The 23,952-nt window shown below is 40.7% G+C and overlaps 1 protein-coding gene across 2 annotated transcripts in view; it reads left to right on the top strand.

Annotated features, from left to right (window-relative positions):
• Positions 1–7,304: 7,304 nt before the first annotated feature.
• The window catches only part of RASSF9 (Ras association domain family member 9), a 34,679-nt gene continuing 18,031 nt past the window's right edge, over positions 7,305–23,952 (top strand). Inside the window, exons 1-2 of one of the 2 annotated variants that reach the window (XM_054027524.1) lie at positions 7,305–7,891; positions 8,408–8,595. Coding sequence is in view for 1 of the 2 variants with exons in the window: in XM_054027516.1 (XP_053883491.1) it covers positions 7,845–7,891 (47 nt within the window). In the remaining variant the exon portion in view is untranslated. The remainder of the gene's footprint in view (positions 7,892–8,407; positions 8,596–23,952) is intronic. The other variant, XM_054027516.1, reaches the window with a different exon arrangement.

The raw sequence follows: 23,952 nt of genomic DNA, 5'->3' as shown, positions 1-23,952 counted from the left end.
CTTTAACAGAACTCTTAAATTGTTGTTGGATTGAACAGATGAGAATGATCATCTACAGTTCTTGAGAAGGAGAAATTAAATCTGCCTGAATTCAGTCATGTGAATTCCACTCTTTCCCAGGGTATTCAGACATGCATGTAGATATGCCTCAGTTTCCCCTCACATATGATAATCGTAGGTAACATGTGCTGTCTCATATGGCATTGGTTAAATTGTATCACTTCAGGAGGAACTGGAGGGCACATTGTGAAAGTTTTGAATACACTATACTTTGTCTCTCCTGCTACCTTCATAAGTATCTCAGATAATTGTGCTGTTATTTTCTTTGTATCTGAGAGACAATTTCACTTCAGCTAGTTATTTAAACATCAGAGAGCTGTGGAAAGATTTTTGAGCTAAAAATACTAAGGAATATTTCATCTGTGCACAATAGAAATGCAGCATGTCTCTATTGCTGGAAAGAAATGTTCTCAGATCAGTAAGATTATGCTGAGATCTTCAGCTTGGACAGACCAATATGTTCTCAACCAGGGATAGCCATCATGTTTCAGGGGCCTCAATCATGCCCCTTTCTTTACGCTAGCTATATAGAGAGTCCCAAAACTTATGGAAGGAGGCTCCCAAATTTTTTTATTGTAACTGTGGGTCACAGTATGGATAAAATTGGGAACCACTGATTTGATTTAGTTAAGCTTTTTCCTTTACTTAATTTAATAGCTCTTTTTTCATGACCATTCTTCTTTCTGCTCCTTTGCCATAGCAGGCAGAAGTACTAACACCCATGGATTCAGCACCTATGCATGAATGAATGTATAGCATTCAAGAAAATCTTTAGGGATTAAAAAGCAAACATTACAGTACAGACAATTTTCTAATAAGAAAATGTCACAACAACAAATATGAGAAAACAATCATTTGCAACATAGATAACTTAAGTAGAAACCCAATGGATACAGAAATGAAAGCATCACTCTTGAAAATAGAATATTGCTTTGCATAATAATAATAATAATAATCATATTTTGCATTTACATAGAACCTTTCAATGAAAGAGTTCAATGCTTTACATACATCCATTAATCAGGGCCACATCTACTTGAGGAGCACTTTACCAGCATAGGAATACCAGTATACTATACTGGCAATGAAGTCCTAGTGTGGACAGAGCTTATATCAACAAACCCTTTTCCTGGATAGTTTATTCCACCCCCATCCACCTGAGTGAAACAAACTACACCGGTAAAATAAATTGATTGACCCTGGTGGGTGCAGGATCAGACCGCAAGTGAATTGCCCAAAGTAATGTGGCAAGTCAGTGGCAGAGTTTGAAATAGAGTGAAGGAGTGCTCCTGACTCCCACATTACCGTGTTCTAATCACTGCACAATATTGCCCCAGTCCTGAAAACATTTGCACACAGTCTTAATTCTAAACACAGGCGTAGTTCTGTGCATTTCAATAGCAGTACTCAAGAGCTTAAAATGAAGAGTAGATATATGTGTTTGTAGAACTAGAGCAAACTTTAAAATAGGAAATGACAGTATTCAAATAAATGACACTTATGAGTGTGATGATGATGATATTGTCCAGATAAGCATTGGCTGAATTATTTATTATGAGCACTTTCTATGAAGAATTCTGGCCTTTCTTCTGTTTGTGAACCATTTGCAAATTGATCTGGATTTCTCTGAATGTGTTATTCATATATACAGTGTTCTAGCCATGTGGTCCCAGGATATTAGAACAACAAGGTGCGTGAGGTAATAGCTTTTATTGGACCAACTTCTGTTGGTGAGTGAGAAGAAAAAGAGCTCTCTGTAAGCTCGAAAGCTTGTCTTTCTCATCAAAAGAAACTGGTCCAATAAAAGATTACATCACTCACCCTGTCTCTTTGTTATTTATAAGTATTCACTAAATAGCTTCTGTGAACAAGTGTTCACACACTATTAACTTTCAGTATTCATGGTAGGTGACTAGTCATCTAATTTATATAGCATTTTCTACTCCTGACTAAGATAAAAGTTTTCTTTTTTGTTAAGTATCAGAGGGGTAGCCGTGTTAGTCTGAATCTGACTCACTGACTCACTGGGGGAACCTCGCCCCCCCCCCCCCATCATATGCCAGCAATGCCCCTCTGCTATGTACATTGGCCAAACTGGACAGTCACTACGCAAGAGAATAAATGGACACAAGTCAGATATTAGGAATGGCAATATACAAAAACCTGTAGGAGAACACTTCAACCTCCCTGACCACACAATAGCAGATGTAAAGGTAGCCATCTTACAGCAAAAAAACTTCAGGACCAGACTCCAAAGAGAAACTGCTGAGCTCCAGTTCATTTGCAAATTTGACACCATCAGATCAGGATTAAACAAAGACTGTGAATGGCTATCCAACTCCAGAAGCAGTTTCTCCTTCCTTGGTGTTCACACCTCAACTGCTAGCAGAGCACCTCACCCTCCCTGATTGAACTAACCTCGTTATCTCCATACTGATTTATACCTGCCTCTGGAGATTTCCATTACTTGCATCTGAAGAAGTGAGGTTCTTACCCACGAAAGCTTATGCTCCCAATACTTCTATTAGTCTTAAAGGTGCCACAGGACCCTCTGTTGCTTTCTTTTTTGTTATATTTTAAATTCACCTTTGGTACCAATTTTTAGACAATACATTATTCTTGCCAAATCTATGAAGATCATGTGATTTGTAAACATTTTCCTAAATAAACTGGTGGCTGTCCACATGCTTTCTAATGATTTGATCAATAATTTCTGCTGCCAGTACATTTTTTTTTAGCTGAAAGAGAAAATAACAACTTTTTAAAATCTTTTCTACCAGTTCTATTGAATGAATAATATGTCCCAATGAATAACAGCAAATTGGATTATATCCAGTCCTATATAGGTTCTTTTACCACACTAATCACTGTAATATCTGAGCTCCTTCTAATCCTGCACTAAGCAGAATGATTGACATTCATCTTACTGTGAAACTATTTACATGGTTTTGTCCTATTAGATCAGCTATAGACCAGATGAAAGTTGCATAAGATTTTCGATACATCTTGAGGAAATGGACAATTACGTCAACAAATTAGAAAAGCTTTATAAAGTGAACTGTTGAATTAAACAATTAGGGCTGAGTTGTAGCTGTTGATTGCATCAAGACACTTTTGTAATAAGATGACGCCTGAACTGACAATGCATTAAAATTCAGTGTAGTGAAGTGCACCTAAAAGTATCTCAGGCAGAGGCTCATATTTCCGTTGTGTTATAATTGTAACTATTCAATTTAAATTCCATATGACTCTACTGATTTCAGGGTTGTGCATAGCCTTCCACTTGATCAGTACCATCTCACAAACAGAATTTCTTTATAAACAGGAAATTAATGCATCATAAAATACATTAAATCCTTAGCCTCTTTATATGCACAAAGCAAGACAATCCTACATTGAAACAGTTACTATATCCTTCTTTCACTTCACTTTACATAAAATTAAAGGAGATTCCTCAACAGGAATCTCCATATGATATAATACCTGGACAGAAATAAATTCATATGCAGAGTGTATTCATGCATCCTTTTCATTGAAGCTAATAGGGGTGTTGCCTGAGCAAGGAGTGAAGGATCAGGGCCTTAAAATACAAGTGAATGACTGTAAATAAGTTAGAAAATCTGACCTCCAATGCAGTGAAACAGACAGAAGTGTTTTGACTCTACTGTTCTAAAAGTTTCGAGGTCAGTTGATAACAGCACAGCCAAGGGCATTTCTGTCTCTCATAATACCCGGCAAGTGGATTTCTCAAATGGAACAGCTGGCCCTAAGAAGAGCATAAAGCAAATTATGTAGCACCACATACAACTCAGACACAGAAATTAGAGATTGACAAGACTGAATAGGTCATATTTAGTTCATCTTCTTGTCAGTGAAGGATTGATCCCTGCAGCATATTTTCTAGTGATTTGTCTAGTCTAGTTAGGCTCTGGTAACTTAGACACTTTTGAAAATATACCCTAAAACTAAGGGCAGGTCTGTACTTAAAACACTGCAGTGGTGCAGCTGTGCTGCTATAGTGCTTCAATGAAGACACCACTAAACCAACAGGGGAGCTTCTTCCATAGGTGTAATTTAATCCACGTCTGCTAGAGTTGGTAGCTATGTCAAAGGGAGAAGCTCTTCCATTGGCATAGCACTGTCTACACTGAGGGTTAGGTTGGTATAACTCCGTTGCACACGGGTGTGGATTTTTCACACTCTGAGCAACATAGTTATACCGATGTATGTTTGTAATGTAGAGCAGGCCTAAGTTCCATTAATGTTCCATGAGAGGCTCCTAAGTGATGTGGGTGCTTTTGAATTTTTTTTTCTTTAATGTCCTAAGCCAGTGATGGCAGGGTAATCCACTGACGGGCTGTGAGACAGTTTGTTTACACTGACCATCTTCAGGCACAGCCGCCCGCAGCTCCCAGTGGCCGCGGTTCGCCATTCCCAGCCAATGGGAGCTCCGGGAAGCGCTGGCCAGCATGTCCCTGGCCCACTGGGAGCAGGGCTTCAGACTCCAGCCCCAGGATCACCTCTCCCCATGCTGCTCCTGGCCCCTGCTGCCTCCTCCAGCCCCCAGCTGTACAGCCGGACCCCAGGCTCCAGCTCCTCACTCCCACATTCCCCCATCATCCGACCACCACTGCCTCCTCCAGTCCCTTTTAAGCCCTGGGTCTCCTGCCTCCTAACCCACCTCCCCATCCAGAGTTTTATTTGTCCCCCAGCTTGCCGGGGATGAGTAACTCTGCTGTGAAAAGTAATATGTACAAATATCACTTTTCATAGCAGCTACCAAGTCTAAAAAAAAAATAATAACAACAAAAAAAGTAAAACATACAAAGTACCTTATTTGTGTTTCTATTCTGTTTAGGTCCAGTAAAGAAAAGAGACACCAGAACATTATTTTTATTACTAAGTCTGCAAAAAACCCTACATAAATAAATTACAATGATTTGGACATGTATATGTGCATATTTATTTGTTTTTCCTAAAGTTAATTAAGTATTTTAAGAAAAACTGTCAGAGTGGCCACCAGCAAGAGTTGGTGGTTGTACTCTGAGGCCACCAAAAAATTCCTTGTGAGAACCCCTGATAGACCTATCAACAAAATAATACCTCTCTCTCTCTCTCTCTATATATATATATAAAATAAAATCCTGCTACGTTTTTTGTCTTCAGTGATATCTTGTGACAATGAGTTCCATGGGTTAATTGTACATTGTGTGAAAAAACTATTTCTTTTTATCACTTTGAAATTTGTTTCCTTTCAGTTTCATTGTATGTTTCCTCTTCTTGCATTTTAGAAAGAGTCTATTGAAACTCCCATCTCATTTGGTACTTTGTATACCTATCATGACCCCTCTTACTTGCCTCCTCTCTAAAGTAAACTATACAGATATTTTCAGTCTCATTTCAGAAAGAGTGCAAAGGGTAAGTATGTTATTTCAAACTTGGATAGAAATGTACAGTTGTTATTGCAGGAGTCTTTCCTAAAATTCATGCCATTAAAATGAAAATGGAAACTTTAGAGGTTTGAACAATGAAGTGTGTGTATATAAAATTTACCCTGAAGATTTATTTTTAAATCTGCTTTGTGTTTCCTGAGGCCCATCCATATGATTAAGTTTATCTGGCAATTGCAGGTGAATAAAGGAACAAGTAGGCCACTACATCACACCGTACTTTAATAGTTACAATCAATTAATACTGTGAGATGATAGCTGATTAATTTGGAAGTGTAAGAACAGCTGTAGATGTTGTCCAATTCCCATTTATCTTTGTAATGAGGAGAAAAGTAAGTGAGCAATATTAGAATGCTTCACATTGTAATATGCAGCAGATAAAGCTATTTAATGTTACCTTTGCCAACAAGGGAGAGGGAAGGAAAAATCCCTTTATTTTAATACCTATTTTACTCTGTGAAATTCTCAGCAGCTAAATAGCAATTCTGTGCCAAGACTGTCTTGCAAACATCTCAGGGGGGTTGGAAAATATTTGTCACCATTTAAAGGTGAGGAAATCCCCACCTACAGCATAAAAACCCTGACCCAAAAGGACTCCCATTGATTTCAGCGGGTTTTGGATCAGGCATATAATACCCAAAGCAGATCCTGCTTCATGAAACCTCCCTTGGCAGCAGCCTCAGGAATCTGAGAGATTTGTGTGTGTGTGTGTGTGTGTGTGTGTGTGTGTTAATTTAACCCACCCAAACAAGCTGTGACTCTAGTTCCTCTCTTTGTAGTCACAGCTCAGGGAGTTTACAGACATGGGATTGAACTGAAAGTATGTGGGGCATTCCCAGGGCTGCCAGTAATAAGTAACCCATGGAATGGGCTCTAGCTTTGTTTATTGCAGGCTGATGTGACCATCTCTGCTTACGGAAAGGGGGTATTTTATTCCAATGTCAAAAACGACAAAGCTCCTTCTAGATAAACCCATCACTCTACCTGATTACTCCTCTTGTTTAATACAAACACCAGCAGAGGTGGGACAAAGCTAAATTCAGGATGCCTGATTAACTATTGCACCTACAGCTTGGTATAGCCATTTGCAGCAGTATAAAGTGAGTGTAAAATGCAATGAACTCAGAATGGAAACATTTTACACCTACTCTGTAAAGGTGCAAATAACTGTACAAGCTACAGGGCAAAGGTTCATTCTCCCCTGCCCCCAGTACCCTCCACCATCAGTTCCCTATTTATACTCCTTTCCGCTTTAATGGGTCTGCCTTTCTGCACTGTAATTCCCAGCCAAAGCCCATTGAAGTTAATGGGATCCATGTTTTCCCTTTCAAAAGCTTTATTACTAATCCTCTTTATGCATTAGTGCCCGGGATTTTGGAGCAAACAACAACTTTAACACATGCTTACTTCTTTAACAAAGCCGGCCAAAAAAATACACCATGTTGGAGTGTGCAATGAGGTATTGCATTGTCCCTTTCTGTTCTTCTAGCCACTCTCCCTTCCTAACAGCCCCATTTTATGGCCCGATTTTCAAAGGTGCTGAGGACCTACAGTTCTCACTGGCTTTAGCTAGAATTGGGGGTTCTCAGCACTTTTGAAAATCAGGCCCTCTTGGGAAGTGTTATGAAGCCACACGTGGCTGCTGAGTGAGGTTTGCAGACTAAAGTCTCTAAAGGTTTATATGCACCTAGCAAAGTATCAAATGTTTACCTAAAAGTACAGAGGGGCCAGAGAGGTAGTAGCTGTGACCTACTTTGTCACTTCATCTCCCGACTGTTGCTACACCCTGTAATGAGAAGCAGCTACAGATTGATCTGTAAGGAAAGTTATTGTTATGCACTATAACTGGTGGAACAACTGTTGTCTGCCCTTCATTAAGGCTTGTGTTTAGCTGCTCGACTTGACTTTAAGTGGCTGGAACTTGGCGGAGAAAGTTTGAATCCTTCTGTTGTGTGTTCTTGCCTAGCTCCCTCCTGGAGTCAAATCCCCTTTTTCCCTTTGTTGATCCGTGCCTTGGCGGCTGGCAAGGCTAAAAGTTTAGCAAGTTCTGCAAATAACTTCACATCACAATAGAAAGTGGGGTTTTTTTTTTTTTTTTCCTTTTTCCTGCTCATAAACGCCTCCTTGAAGATTGCAGCTGGGCAGGACTCCAAAGGTGCAGCAGCAACAACAAACCAGTAGTTCAGAGTTAGCAAATTGCACAACTTCCAGCTCATCGCTACGCTGGGTGACTACTAACAAGCTGAAGGAGGTGAGGGGAAAGAGGGGGAGGAAAGAACACCCCAACCTTGGATTTGGACGCGTTGATGTGGTGGTTCGGCCGCTGGAGTGGCTATGGCTCCCTTTGGAAGGAATCTATTAAAGACCCGGCACAAAAGCAGGTAAAGTGTGCGTGTGCGCGCGGGGGGGCACTTGATGTGTTGTTTTGCAATTAGGTGACTTCGGGGGGGGGGGGGAATGTTGCTGGGAAAAGTTGAACCCCGCTGAAACTGACTTAGAAACTTACCTACCGGCTCGTGAGTCAGTTTAACGTGTTGGAGGGATATTGATCCGCGTGTGCAAGTGATGCGTTTCCTTACTCCAATCTGTGCATATTTCGCCCCTTAAAATCCCGGGCACCACTTTTAGTAGGAAGGGCAAGCTCTAATTTAACAGATTCCCTAGCCTTGGGTGCCCTCCGTGCTCCCAGCCCAGCCAGGTTGTTTAAAGTCTCGGGCACCTCGTTTGTAGCAGGCTGCAGATTAATAGGAGTGTAAAGGAATGATTGAAATCCGGATGTTAATGCTGCCATGCGTGGTGGTAACTAATTGCAGCCAGGGTTATAGCGCCCCTTATCAAGGCTGGAAAAAAAAGTATCCGGACCCTCTCTCACACCAGGGCGTTCTTCTTGCTACTAGAACTTCAGAACCAGTGGGAACTGAGGTGGTTAATTGAAAACGGTGTGTTGCTGCATCGACTTTGAGGGACTCTGGGGAGATCTGTCTCCCTCCCCGCACCAACTTTTTCCGAAGTTTGCTTGGATGTAGGAACTGGGTCCTGAAAACTTCCAAGAATCCCTCCCGTTTCTTACCACATCCCTTTAATTGTAAGTTTGGGGTGAGGACGGGGGTGGGGGTGGCGGCAGAGGGTAGCATGGTGAATCGAATGTGTTATGTATGGAATTGAGAGGCTTTTAGTGTCCCTATCCCGCGCTCGGAATTTGGGACTCTCTTTTTGCTAAGAAAACTGTTGCCGATAAACTGTGATAGCCCAGGTTCGCTGCTGCGAGTTCTAATCCTACAGGTTGATTTTGGCGGCTCCCCCTAATCAGACTTGCTTCTACACGCCAGCTGCATAGACTGGAAAGGGAACTAAATTTGCGCGGTATGAGATTATGTAATTATTTTGAAGTGCTAATATGGCACTAAAGTTTTAAGTGCAAGTTTTCATGGAGAGAACATGCTATTTCAGTCTCGAGTTTCTAATGACTCAACAAGTCTAGCTAATGCTATGCATAACTCGGTCACTAAAAAGCTGGCTGTAAAAGCCTCTGTTGTTATCTTTACTTCATGTTATCCTGCATTTGGAATTTCGTTCAGAGTGATCCCGATCCCCTTCCTAGTGGGCAGGATTGGGCATAAATTTGAGGGTATTTGTAGTTCCATAAATTTACTTCAGAGAAAGTTAGGATTGTTTTTTTTTTTTGTTCATTGTTTCCATGCACAGTTATGCCAAAGATTTATACTGAGATTGTGCATACATTTTAGTGAATTATTAATTCAACAAATTAATGAAAGCAAATCACTCCATCAGTTAGGGCCTTCACGAACAATATTATGTTATTTTAGAATCACTAATAGCATGGGATACTGCCCACAAAAGTGCATGGGAACAGGACTGTAATTAATATTTTTCATAAAGGCATTCCACCTTTAGACCTTCTGGAAAGGTTGATATACTATTTAAGACCAAACCAAATATATATAAAATTTTCCTGTATTTTCCTGATACTTTTAAAAAAAGAATTGTATTATATTGACATCAGTTAGCTGAATAAATACATACATACACCCAGAAATATTCATCCCGTTCATTCAGCTGTGAATCTTTCTGATTTAAAATACACCCCTCACGGTAATTATGCAGAATGAAGGTCAATTTACAAAGCTTTTTTAGTGTGAATTACAGTGAAAAGCTGAGGGGAATCTCCAAAAAGTTGAGACAAACTTCTTCTTCTTCTTCCAGTTTCTCTCTGAAAATGGCATATCTATTCTGACTGGCACAGAAGTGGTGTTTTAATGGGCAATGCCGGGGCAGGGGAGAGGGGATGTAGAAGTCCTGTGCATGTATAATAAGGTTGGTGGGAAGGGGAAAGTGATTCTTTCCAAAAATTTCCTAACTACATTTCCAAACAGTGGAACCTAAGTGTATATGTCTAAACTTCTCTATTAGAACAGATTTGTATTTGAGAATTCAAGGTTTGCTTGCAGGGATGGTAAATGTTTTTTTTGTTTTTTTTTTTTTAAACCCAATATGATGCAATGACCAAGAAAGAGTTACTCTCTTGCTACAGTTGCCATCTTTGCCAGCTTATTTCAAACCTTGCACTGAACGGAAAGTGCCATTCAAGCTTGACATTGGGAGGCAGTGTCATCCGGTGGTTAGAGCAGCAGACGGCATCAAGAATTTTGGGTCGTGATCCAGCTGTGCCCAGTTTGCCTATCTATTAAAAGGCTGTATTGTATTTTCCTTCCTCACAGCAGTGTTTCTGAGGCTTAATGTTTGTATGGCTCTTGGAGAAACTCAGATCAAAGGTGTTATATGTGCAAATAATTAATAAAAATGAGCATTTTCCCCATGTTGTATGCAGTGTGGTTGTAGTTGTGTTGGCCCCAAAGGTATTAGAGAGACAAAGTGGGTGAGATAATATCTTTTATTGGACCAACTTCTGTTGCTAACAGAGTGGCTCAAAAGCTTCTCTTTCTCACCAGTAGAAATTGGTCCAACAAAACATATCACCTCACCCACTTTTCCCGTCCATTTTCCCATTTAGCTTTTTTTATCTTCAAAGTATTTCATGATCATTAACTTAACTTTCATATATTCCCCAGAGATGAGCAATTGTGGAGTATTATCCATATTTTCCAGATGGAGTAAGTGAAGCAGAGATGTAAATGACTTAGCCAAGGCCAGGAAGGCAGTCAGGACAAACACCAGAATTAGAATGAATGAGTTATAGCTGTGTGCTCAGACACAGGACTACATGTCTGTGGTTATTATCGTTGTTACTTTTATTTCGTATTCCTCTTCAGATATTAGCAGCTTCTTCAAAGAGTAGGATGTACAGTGCATATGGGCAGAGCTAGTGTAGGCTACAATTTCCAAAAGGATCTACATGACTTAGAAATCTTAGCCCAATTGACTTTCAATGAGACTAAGGCTCCTAAGTGCCTATGGGCCACATTTTAAAAGATGAAAATAGCTACGTAGGAGGATTTTCAACAGCATCTAGATGTTTGTCACCTTGAATTCATTAGGCACCTAAATACCTTTTAAAATCTGACCTTAAATGACTTTTGAAAATGAGTCTTAGGCTTGTAAGTCACGTAAGTACTTCTCAAAATTGCTGTCTCTGTCACTACCACATTCATCATTCCAAAATTCCTTGCTCACCTTATGCCAAGAAAGATTCAATCACGTTTTCTCATTCATTGAGGCCGGTCCCCTTGATTTTTCAGAACAAACCTCAACTACCACATTGATCTAGCATTGTATCTAATTTCACAAATTGTTTATTTTTAGGCCAGGCATGGAGGTGAAGGGAGATGGTGCTCAGGGGTCCCTCTCCCTCATGCAGATCTCCTGCAAGTGCCAATCTATATTGCCAGGCGCAAACAGCCAGAGCAATATCTTTGGAGTTGTCAGCATAACTCGGCCATAATGACCTTAAGTTTGGTACAACCATCTGTGTGTTCTATTTACATACACACAATGTTGTTTGCTGATTGGGCATTACTATTACAAATCTGTTATTTATATTTATTGCTTTTGCTCTTGCTTCATGAACATTTCCACTTCTATCTCTCATTTCTTAGTCCTGCACCGGTAGCCACTGAGTTCATGCAGGCAAAGGAAGCCCGCTGATTAGACTTAACCTGTTCTCTTTGCCCTGAGTGATGATTGACTGTTCGGCATTGGGCTCTGATGTGGGAATGGAGGGAAGCCAAGCATGTGGACCCTATAGAGTGGCCCTTCTCAATTAATACCCATCTAGCCCCGAGGACTCACTAGGGGGCAGGATAGCCAGTTAGGTCAAAGCCTTGGTTTAAGCAATACCCATTTGGCACTGACTCTAGATCCCCACCACCTCTTGCTCTACTGGCTGCCCACTGAACCTGTTCAGATCCTGATAGCAATTGCTTATATTTTCCCCAGGTCTACAAGTCAGTGTAGTGCAGTACATATTAAGCCTTGGTGAAGGGACACTCGAAATGCTCAGCATTTGGGTTTGGATTGGCTAGGATCTCAGTTCCAATACTTATCTGAATTATCATAACCTCATATAAAGTGGGCTGGAAGTCTCATGAGAACATATACACAATGTCTGACACTTCCCTTCTTGGATGCGGGTTACCATGAGAGCAGACTATCTTGTGCCATTTTGGCACTTCTTGTTCCAATCCCATCTGGAGTGTGTGCTCGGTGGGTTGGGGAAGACTTATTCAGAGCCTAAGATTGAATTCAGGTTCAGTTTTAGAAATGGGAAGATATTCAGGGTGGTGACATTATATATTTTCCAAATTATTGCTGTCCATGCCTACATGCAAGTACTTTGAGGCAGGGGTCTTTTTGTTTTGTGTTTGTACAGTGTCTAGCACAACAGGGTCCTGTTCCATGACACGGGCTCATAGGCATTATGGTAATACAAATTAATATTAATGATGTTTCTTCTCCATCAGAGAAAGGATCTTCTTTTTGGCCCCAAGCTCATATATTATAATTTATTTTCTGGTCCAACTTGTCTGCTTTGTTGCAAGAACCAATCTGCTTGCTTCACTTTCAGGAAGAGCTATATGTCTGGCAAAACATTAGCTTTATTTCTAAAGAGTTAATTATCTAGGAGAGTAGACTGCAATTTCATTGCAGTGGAGTAAATAGAATGACTAATAGACTTGTGTGTAATACTACACCATCTGGAGAAAGAACAATACTTAAGCAAAGTTGAAGTGAATATGAAACACCAATATAATGTTCAGTGGGGCTGAGAAAATACTGCAGATGAAGAAAAATGTTTTCAATGGAACAAAAGACAAATCTTATTGATAAATGACTTCTTATTGCAGTGGTGAGAAATTAATATTTCATGTATATGAATGGGAAAAGGGGATCAACTGTGCTGCTGAACATGGAATGACTTCAGGATAGAGAAGTAGATTTTCAGTGGCGGGATAGATTTTAACTCTGTATCCTCCATAAAAGTCACATTAGTGACAGGGCTAAATCTCATAGGATGGTCTGAAAATGTGTCCTCAGACCCTTTTTCTCTAGCTCAGACATTCTTAGTTTGTTTTCTTTGGATTTATATGTTGAATAATAATAAAATATACAAAACAGATGGAAGTACTTTACAAACATTATTATTTTAAAACAATCTGCAAACATTAAAATAATCCTGTACAAACATTTATTTATACACAGCAAGTTAGTATCAATATTGGAGTGTAGGACTTTCTGGTTCCCAGTCACATGTTCAAATGGCTGGATTGTTGTCACTACTATTGTTGTTGTTAATTCCTAGGAATTAATCAATGAATGAATGATCAGGGCCCCATAGTGCTAGATACTGAATAGACACATAATAAAGAAGACCATCCTTGCCACAGAAATTTTACAGTCTAGGGGCCTTTGTTGAAGTCAGTCACTATCAGAATGCAACAGGTGGACAAAACAGACAAGTCTTTTGTATTGGAGTACATATAGTTTAAAAAAAAACCATGTAAGTCTTAAGTGGGTAAGCAGCCGCAATACAGACAAATGCTGTACAGCATTCTCGTGAATCCATGTCAGCCCACCTTCTTCCTGACCTTGTTTGTCCCTGCTATTCTAGTCCTATGTCTCTGATGAGCAAAGACTATCACAGGTTGGGCAAAATACTTGCCTCAAAAATACTGCTGATGACATCTGCCTTTCATCTTCTGGAAAGCTGCAGAATTCCTGCACTTGTAAAGCACTGGGGAATTTTCACCCAATACTTTCTACTTTTGTGTTCATGAGATGTAGAAGTTAAGGCCAAGAAATATTCAGAAATGGCTAGTGACTTTGGCAGCTCAACTTTTTGGGCACCCAATCTGAGACTGTTTAAAGGGGACTGATTTTCAGAAAATGCTGCACAACTTTTGAAAACTAACCCCCATTAGAGTGTCTCCAGTTGGGTGCCCACAATCACCAGTCACTTTTGAATATCTTTGGCTTGACTTGCCTACTGGGCATTGCTACCTAGACAATGGGACATGGAATCAGGAGACTGGAGTTGTACTCCTGGTAATGTCACTGACTTGCTTTGTGACCTTCAGCAGCTGATAATCTCCCTGAGCTTCACGGTCCCTCCCTGTAAATTGGTGGTGGTGCCATGTGTCTGCCTCAGAGGGACATAACTAAACCATGTGTCGCCTATAGAAGTGCAAAGAGTAAAAGCCACCCAGGAGGAGAGAGGGAATGTAGCATTAAATCGCACCAAATGAGGGTCAATCCATCCTCATCATCATATCCACTCATTATACTCCACACCTGAACACAACCTCTCTATGAACTTCATACCCTCATATCTCAATGTCTGTACTTTGACCCATCAACCTTTTACCCCCAATTGGGGATATTGCAGATTATGTATTCCTCATGCCACCTGATCTTAAACCAGACTTTGCACCCTCGATAATCTGTATGTTATTCCCTGATAACCAGAAACTTCTATGCTCAAACTCTGTTCACTATTTTTTTTAACATCATCTTAATAAAATGTTTAAATCTCAGCGTTCCTTGTACTGAATCATGTGCTCAGTGTACCATGCTGCCCAGAGAACATCCCAAAACACACACGTGAGAATTCGCAGCTGGCTGTTTTGATTTTTCATCTTCTTCACTGAGAAGTTTTCAGCCTTCTGAAGTTCCACAAAGCATTAAAACTGGGGGTGGGGAAAAAGCTGTGAAATCGCTCAAAGGGAAATCATAAAAATTACCACATGGCTCGAATAGATTGGATGGCAGTTGTCTGAGGTGAATGTACAGAGGAAAGATGAGCTCAGGGCCAGCTGTGTTCAAATAAACATGTAAGGCCTTAATTTTCAATCACAAATCTCTGCATTAATGACTTCCTGAGATAAAAAAACTAAAACCCTTATACCCTGGGGGCAGAGAGAAAGCACCCCAGCTGTTGGACTGAAAGGTGCTTTTTCCACTACACTCTTTGATATACCTCTCAAATGCCCCTCATTTCCAGAGATTACTTACATTTTCTTTCTAGTTACTTATGCACTACACAAATTCAGGGTCAACTCATTTTGTTGAAAGCCAGAAGTCAAGAATCATTTAACTGGGATTACAGACAGCATTACTTGCACTCAGGGGATAAACCCTACTGCATTTGAATGTGGCTGCATGGATACATTTTTTATGCCCCTCATTTGGAGTCTTGGGGTAAGTCTACGTGGCAGCTGGAAGTGTAAATCACAGCTCAAGGTGACATACATGTGCTAGCTGTGATTGAGTTAACATGCTAAAAATAGCCCACACCACCACCTGCACTGCTATCTACTAGAGCTACTTACAGAAAGTGTCAGACTGTACTGTACTCAGGGGCTAGCCCAAGGTGCCATCTGTGCCACCATAGCTGCACTGCTGCTGTTAGCAGGCTAGTTCAATCAAAGCTACATCTACCTGAGCTGGAAATTGCACCTCCAGCTGTCGTGTAGACATACTCTTTGTCACACATGTGGGCTTTGGATTGATGGGAGGCATTATCTTTGGAGCTTACTTATCTTGGGTAGGAAGGTGAGACTACCAACATATGTTTGTTCTTGTAACCTTAGGAAGGATTGATATCCATACCATCATGGTCTGTCACACTTGCAGTAGTCAGCTACATTATTAAGAATAGAGAAATGTTAGAAGCAAGATGAATTTTTACAGATATGGGAAATTGCCATGAGTGGGTAGCTATGTAATATACTAATTTGCTTCAGATCTGTTTTGGGGTTCAGAGTCTGGAATGTGCTTTTGCTTGAGGTCCCTATTCTCTACACCCATACACCCTCACTCACTCATGCTTAAAATAATTGAGTTATGGACGTCCCAGTCATAGAAAAATGTAATTGAAAAGGTATATTATAAATGAAAGGTATATTATATTTGTTTTGCTTCTTTTTAAGAAAATAAAATTGGCATTAGGGTTGCATTAAATAAGGAAAAATGTAACATATCTCTTGGTCAGGCATAAAATCAAGGTTTGAAAAATGGAATAATCAGTTAGCTATGAGATAATGTGAAAACTTGGTCTGTCAATATGTCTACTCTCTTTTAATCTTTACGGGTTCAATGACCTCAGTGGAATTGTGCATATGAGTCAGGCTTACTCATGTGAGTGAAGTTTTGCAGGATCTGCTCTTAGGCCCTGAACCTCTGCAGAAAGATCCCTTCATCCATGTGGAACAAGTTGTAGGACTGAGGCCTTAATTTGCTTTTTGCCAGCCTCATCCTCTAACATACAAATATTTTGGTTTAATGGTAGTTTCCACGTATGTAAGCACTTTAAAGTTCAAATGTGTTCAAAACTATGTGTGAGACACTGATTTGACAGTTAATTTCATGCCTCATTTACCAAAGGAAGTGATCAGATACTGTTTACTGATTAGAGAGTGGCTTAGTATAATAATTTGTAAGTAAGGTCATGGCATACTAGTTTTTGGTTGTTCTTGTTTCTGTTGGCTTTATTATTGGTAGGCTGATGTGCTGAAAATTGCTTTGTTGTTTTGAAGATGTAGAATCCACTACTTGGACAATATGTGTCAACAGGCTTTCTGCACACTGACAACTAAGGTACTTGCAGCATAAGGTCCTCTCCTGCAGCTGTCGGGGCAGTTTCACAATTAGAATCTTGTCATACCAAACCGCTCACTAAAATGGTCAACCTCAGACTCCTAACAGAAATTTGAGACTTGCTGACCTTGGTGTGGTCTCCAGGCATTGGTACTGGGAGACTTCAATCTCCTTATACAGCAGAGGTCATCTTCATTTACTTGTGAGTTCACAGATGTTAAAGTTACCATGTATGTTTCTTAAGTTATTACGAGGAACAGGCAAAGAGTAGTTGTATGTTTGACCTTGCTTTGGGACTGAACTAGAATTCTGCCCCTCCCTCCCCCATCACAGTCAGACCATCATCTTACACAGTTGAATATTGAAGCAGCAAAATGCTTTTCAAAGGGGGAAAGTTCGATGGTCCAGTCTCAGTGCTGACTGGTCACAGAAGAAGATTGGCAAAGTTTTTGTACTCACTGTCACAGTCCAGGGCAACTGCACATGTATTTCCCCTCTACAATCCAGCCAAAGGCTCACACTTTCTGGTTCCCAGCTGTTATCACTTGGACAGAGACACATGTCTCTCTCCCTCTGACTGATGTATTTCCAGGTTGCATGGTATTTAAGAACATAAGAATGGCCATACTGGGTCAGACCAAAGGTCTATCCGGCCCAGTATCCTGTCTACCGACAGTGGCCAACGGCAGGTGCCCCAGAGGGAGTGAACCTAACAGCTAATGATCAAGTGATCTCTCTCCTGCCATCCATCTCCACCCTCGGACAAACAGAGTCTAGGGACACCATTCCTTACCTATCCTGGCTAATAGCCATTAATGGACTTAATCTCCATGAATTTATCTAGTTCTCTTTTAAACCCTGTTATAGTCCTAGCCTTCACAACCTCCTCAGGCAAGGAGTTCCACAGGTTGACTGTGCGCTGTGTGAAGAAGAACTTCCTTTTATTTGTTTTAAACCTGCTGCCCATTAATTTCATTTGGTGGCCCCTAGTTCTTATATTATGGGAACAAGTCAATAACTTTTCCTTATTCACTTTCTCCACACCACTCATGATTTTATATACCTCTATCATATCCCCCCTTAGTCTCCTCTTTTCCAAGCTGAAAAGTCCTAGCCTCTTTAATCTCCTCATATGGGACCTGTTCCAAACCCTTAATCATTTTAGTTGCCCTTTTCTGAACTTTTTCTAATGCCAGTATTTCCAGGTTTCCTGCTGCCTACACTGCCAAGGAAGGCAGATTGCCTCAGTGGGCCTGCTTTAGCTTCCTTCCTCAGAGGCTGTAAACAGCACAATTGCCACAGTTAATTTACCACACAGCTCTTTCTAAGCAAGCATACATTCTTAAAGTGAAAGCATACAGAGCGAATATATTGCAAACAATAAGCTTATTAGCATACATATTCTTTTATCTCCACAATGGCTCTTGTTGGTGTCAGTTCTTCTAACCCTTCCTTAAGGATTGGGACCTTCCATGCTGGGTCAGAATGAAGGCCCCCAGTCAGTTTAAACTCAGGCTATTCATCCAAAAGTCCTTTCTATGTCTATTGGTCTCTAAAGAATCCAGATTGAACACAAGCATCATCATGAGGTGGTACCTCTCGGGAGGTGTTACAACCTGAATGAATTTGCCTAATCATCTTCCACTCTTCTTAGTTCCTGGAGGGGCAGTGGATACCCTCTCCAAGGAATTGCATACAATCATTGGCCCAAAATGACACAAACTTAATACAATAAGTTCTCCCAAAGATATTGTAGGATATTGTCATACCTGTCACACTTGCTATGTTGTCAGTCTTTTATGATTTTTATATCTCTATCTCTATCTATATAGAGAGAGATATAGCCTTACAATATATATTTATTTTTGTTCGACCACTATTAATGAGACGGTAGATCAGTGACATTCTTATAGAACTTATTGGTTTACTGGTAATCTTACATGAAGCGTTTAGGCAGGAAACTGCCATTGGTGAAGGAAAATTAGCTTCTAGGCCTGCTGTTTAGAATCCATTTATACCCAGTGTCTTCTCTGGCCTCCTTTATCCTGAGGGGAAAGAGCTAACCAAAGGAAATTGTCTCAAGCTGTCCATGATCTGGTTAATATTGATGAGAATAGTTGCACTCTAACACATTTTAGCAATCTTGGTGTGCATTCTTCGTAGGTGAGCAGATGGTTGACTATACTGTTATAAAATGTCAAAGAATGAGGCAAACTCCCAGCTACTCTTAGGTAAATTTCAAGTTGTTACTCTTTCCGAGTTCCAGGAGATCCTAGCTGAGCTCAGCTCCATTTGGGTTTCACCCATATAATTCCTGATTGGTGGACGCCTGTAGTGAGGTCCCAAGTCAACTCTTGATGGAGATAGCGAATGTCTTACTTTGGGAGGGCAGGACACTCCCAACTTTTATATACACAGAGCCTCTATAACTTGTCGTGATGTGGACATACTGGATAGTTCCTCACCAGTGTCACTTTTAGAGGGAGTTCTTGAACAAGAATTGGATTTATTGTACAACTTTTAGTCAGGCATTAGACATTCTTGTGGCACTGAAACAGGCTGTTTCCCAATGAAGTTGCTGAAGAACCATAATGTGGGTTATCCTCAAAATACTGAAGATAGTCAGTGCTGCTTCCTTTCCCATCAATCCATCATGAACTATTTCTTGGCTGTTTGAGTGTTAAGACAACACTTCTCTTTGGATGACAGTTGGTTAATACTCTGCAAGATTGAAGTGATGTTCATGTTGCTAGAGAAGTGTCTTGAGAGGCTTGTTGGCAGTTTGTGCATGCCCACTATGCAGGGAATATGTCTGTTTGAGGGACTATTGTGGAATTTGGTTGTCATCTCAGAATAGAGGCTTAACTCCAAATAATGCAAAAAATATGCCTAATTTTATCAGAAGCTGATTTCACTACAGTAATTCATGTCTCTGGCTCATCTAGAGTAGACTACTGCCATGCCCTTGTAAATAGACTTTCTTTGAAACTGAACTACTTAGAGAGCACAACTACTTGCGTGTTTCTTAAGGGGTTGATTTTCAGGGCCTTATTCAAAGCCTGTAGAAGTCAATGTAAAATTCTCAGAGACTTCAATGGACTTTGAATCAGGGCTTACTATAGAAGAGAAGGAATTTGTCATAATACCTGCACTAGTTACTAGTACCCCAAAGTATACAATTCAGAGTCACATCTGTACTATAACATTTGGTTCTGGTATGTGCTTCATTAAGCTGGCTGATCTTTACTTTCCTTTATGCTCAATCGGTGCCTTATAAATGTGTTCAATATGAAAAATTAAACACCTGAATTTGGTTAGCAAAGAGAAGATGAAATGTTCAATGATCAGGTATTGAAATGTTTTATCTATGTTGCTATCTTTAATGCAATAGTTATGTGGTCCTGTATCTAAATCTTTTATTATGGATTCTGCTGTTCTACTTGGAGCTGATATTTATGTAAAGGGTTACCATCAATATTTGGAGGCCAAAAGTGTAACTTAATAATAATCACAGCCTAAATATTTTTTTAATCACTAAATCAATGGCAAGAAATTGGGGGGCTACCTCTGGTACAGTGGTCCCTAAATGGTGGAGTGTCCCTCTCTATGAGCAATATTCAGAGGGGTGTGGCGGGGCCTGGGAGGGAGGGAGAGATCTCCACCCAGTCTCCCTCTGCCCCAGCTCTGCTCCTGGCCCCAGCCAGGCTACAGATCTGCTCCCAGTCCCAGCTCCAGCCCTGCCTCCAGCCTCGGCCCATGGCCTGGCCCTGGTTCCACTCCAGGCCCAAGCTGCAGCCCCAGTCTTGGCCCCTGGTTCCTGGCCCAGCCATGGCCCCAGCCCTGACCATGGCCCTGCTCCCGTCTCCTGACCACAGCTTCCGGGGTGGGAGGGGAACAGACAGGGGCAAGGAGGGACACGAGGTAAAAAGTTTGGGGACCGCTAATATGATGCTGCTATAGACACACCAGAACATTATTACTAGAGCTGGTCTGATATCTTCATAATAGTAGTTGTATGAAGATCATGTGCCAGCAATGCCCCTCTGCCATGTACATTGCCCAAACCGGACAGTCTCTACACAAAAGAATAAATGGACACAAATCTGACATCAGGAATCATAACCTTCAAAAACCAGTAGGAGAACACTTCAACCTCTCTGGTCACTCAGTAACAGACTTAAAGGTGGCAATTTTGTAACAGAAAAGCTTCAAAAACAGACTCCAAAGAGAAACTGCTGAACTTGAATTAATATGCAAACTAGATACCATCAATTTAGGTTTGAATAGAGACTGGGAATGGCTGAGACATTACAGACATTGAATCTATTTCCCCATGTTAAGTATCCTCACACCTTCTTGTCAAACTGTCTGAAATGGGCTATCTTGATTATCACTACAAAAGTTTTTTCTCTTAATTAATTAATTAGCCTCTTAGAGTTGGTAGGGCAACTCCCACCTTTTCATGTTCTCTCTCTGTGTGTGTGTGTGTGTGTGTGTGTGTGTGTATAGCTCCTTAGTATATGTTCCACTCTATGCATCCGATGAAGTGGGCTGTAGCCCATGAAAGCTTATGCTCAAATAAATTTGTTAGTCTCTAAGGTGCCACAAGTACTCCTGTTCTGGAAACCTATCTAAATAACAGTTATCAGTAAACCAAAACAGCCATGTTAATTTCAACTCTTCTCAGAACCACTGGGAAAATGGAAAATATCAACATTACTTGGTGCCTGAGGGAGTTTTTAAAAGGGTATTTCATATATTGGTGTGTGTAATACAAACTGCCAACAAAGGTGCTTGTGTATGTATCTTGGGTCAGATTCCTCAGCTACACACACGAGCCATGTCTTCAGCAATGAAGCTCTGATTTACACTTGTGGAGACTATCTCTATATATGAGAACTAAATGTACGTATGTGTGTTCATGTATTCATTGTAGATGGGGCTGGAGCATTTCAGTTGTTTATAACTTTGCCAAGCTTTCATCATTTTGGATTGAAATTTTCCATGTTGAGTACCTGCCTCAGGCAGAAACTTATTTATTTTAAAAAAAAAAAAAAGACAACCCAACGTAGTTCAGCCATTTCTGAGAACAAGACTAGGAAAAAATACATTGTTTTGTCCATGTTAAAATTTTCTGATGACCTTTTTTTTTCTGTATAGCTCTAGTTTCCCCATGTTTGAAGTAGGGACTTAAATTTGGCCCAGGATGGTGTTTGTGTCAGGGATGGGCCTTTTGCCATCCTCTTGACAGTCTACCCAAATCTGGCCAAGTTATAAGACTTTTGAAAAATTGTAGTTTACACATGCTCTGTAGAGACTTCATTGATTTTTAGCAACTAAAATCTCTGAATATTCTGTCCTCATTGAGCATGCTCCATGTCCTTACAGCTCCTAGTGCTGACGAGGTTGTGCATGTTCCATCCTCACAGAATGACAGCATATGCTCCATCCCATCACAGCTCCTACGTTCTACTGGACTACATATGTGTCATCCTCACAAAGCAACTGAGTAGGCTCCCTCCAGCCCATTATTACAAGAGCAAAGCCAGACTTTCCCAGTATGCTTCCAGCTTCTTTGGGCCAGTGTGAGGCCAGGCACTAGAACTGGGACCCTGTCTCTACTGCACGCCAGGCAGTTCAGCGAAGGAAGCTGTTCGATTCAAATGTAGAAGGAATAAAAGCTGGGAAAGGGAAGAGATTGGGACGAGGAGTCACTGAGACTGGGATTGGGAATGGATTGAATCTGGGACTGGCTGGGCAGGAAGAATGAGGCTGGGAGCAAGGAGGATGTGGGGGGGGGCGGGAGACGACACACTGGGATTGTTTGTATGGAGAGTCTGGGACTGAAAGCTGGGGTAGGGGGGAATAGAAGGGAAGGCTGGGACTAGTTGGGCAAATAGACTTGTCAGTGACTGAAAGCCAGGAACACTCAGAGGTCTGCATGGTGGATCTGAAAGGTTCCAACCCTGCTGATGATCCACATATATGTCAATTTCTGTTTTTTGTTTTGTTTTGTTTTTTCCAGTTTGCAACCTTAATCAAATTCTTTTAATGTAGATTGTGTCATTTCCTGTTGTTTTTTTTAAAAAGCAAAGTCAAGCAAACTGTGCAAACTTAATTAATTCCCCCCAGTGCATATGCAGTATAATTTAGGTTTTAATTATATGATCACATTATACTTTTTCCCCAGGACCCCTGCTTCATTCAGTGCAGAGAATGGATCTCTGGAGGCCTTCTGCATTCTCCCTCAGTATTGTATATCAAAGGAGGTTGTTGTCTGTAGGACTCTTGCCTCGTTTATTGCAGAAGGTAGATGAGGCAGAAGATTGCAGGAAGAGAGAGGATGGTCTTATGTTTAAGGCAGTTGGATGAGATTGTGCCATCGGGGATTGGATTCTATCTCTACCTCTATCACCTATATGATGCTGGACAAGTCACTTAAACCAGAATTTTCAGAGGCACCACTAAGAGCATGTTTCTCATTTTCTATGTGCCTGACTTGTAACCCTGGGGTCTGATTTGCAGAAATACTTAGCAATCACAGCTACAATTGACATCAATGGTTGCATCAAACACATTTAAATGCTATATAATGCTAAGTACTCTGAAAAATCAAGTCCTAGATGTCTCAACTTTGGCTCCAGAAATTAGTGGATGCTTTTTACCTTAACTTGTCTGTGCCTCAGTTCCTGATCTGTAAAAGGGATATAATACCACTCCTTCACCTCACACGGGTGTGGTAAAGCTAAATTCATTAATGTGTGTGAAGCACTCAGATTCTATGAGCGCCACAGAAAAGTCCGTGAGGAAATTAATGATTCTGTCTTCAGAGCAGGGTATTAATAACGTCTGGTATATAAGGCGTAAGGCCATACATAGATCAGTAATTATTGAATAGTTTGCTGTGATGGGTTTGGTCATAGAGAGCCCCTTGGGACTGTCACCTGATGTGTTGGAATTACCTCTGAGCCTGTTTTCCATTGCCAGCTTGGTACTCCAGAACCCTGCCTTGTTGACTCAGACACGCTAATCTTCTGCAACACAGACCCAGGGCTGGTCCATGCCCCCAAAGCTGCAGACTTTAACCAAAAACCGCTCAGCAGGTCACCTATCTCCAGCACCCAGACACCCAGCTCCCAATTGGATCCAAACCCCAAATACTCTGTATAAAGCTTATACAGGGTAAACTTATAAATTATTCACCCTCTATAACACTGATAGAGAGATATGCACAGCTGTTGTTCCCCAAGGTACTAATCACTTACTCTGAATGAATTAATAAACAAAACCGATTTTATTAAGTATAAAAAGTAGGATTTAAGCGGTTTCAAATAATAACAGAACAAAGTAAGTTACCAATCAAAATAAAGCA

This window comes from Malaclemys terrapin, chromosome 1, assembly GCF_027887155.1.
Source record: "Malaclemys terrapin pileata isolate rMalTer1 chromosome 1, rMalTer1.hap1, whole genome shotgun sequence".
NCBI classification, from domain to species: domain Eukaryota; kingdom Metazoa; phylum Chordata; order Testudines; family Emydidae; genus Malaclemys; species Malaclemys terrapin.
The sequence above is the reverse complement of the archived record's forward strand: the minus strand, read 5'-3'. Positions and strand labels throughout refer to the sequence as shown.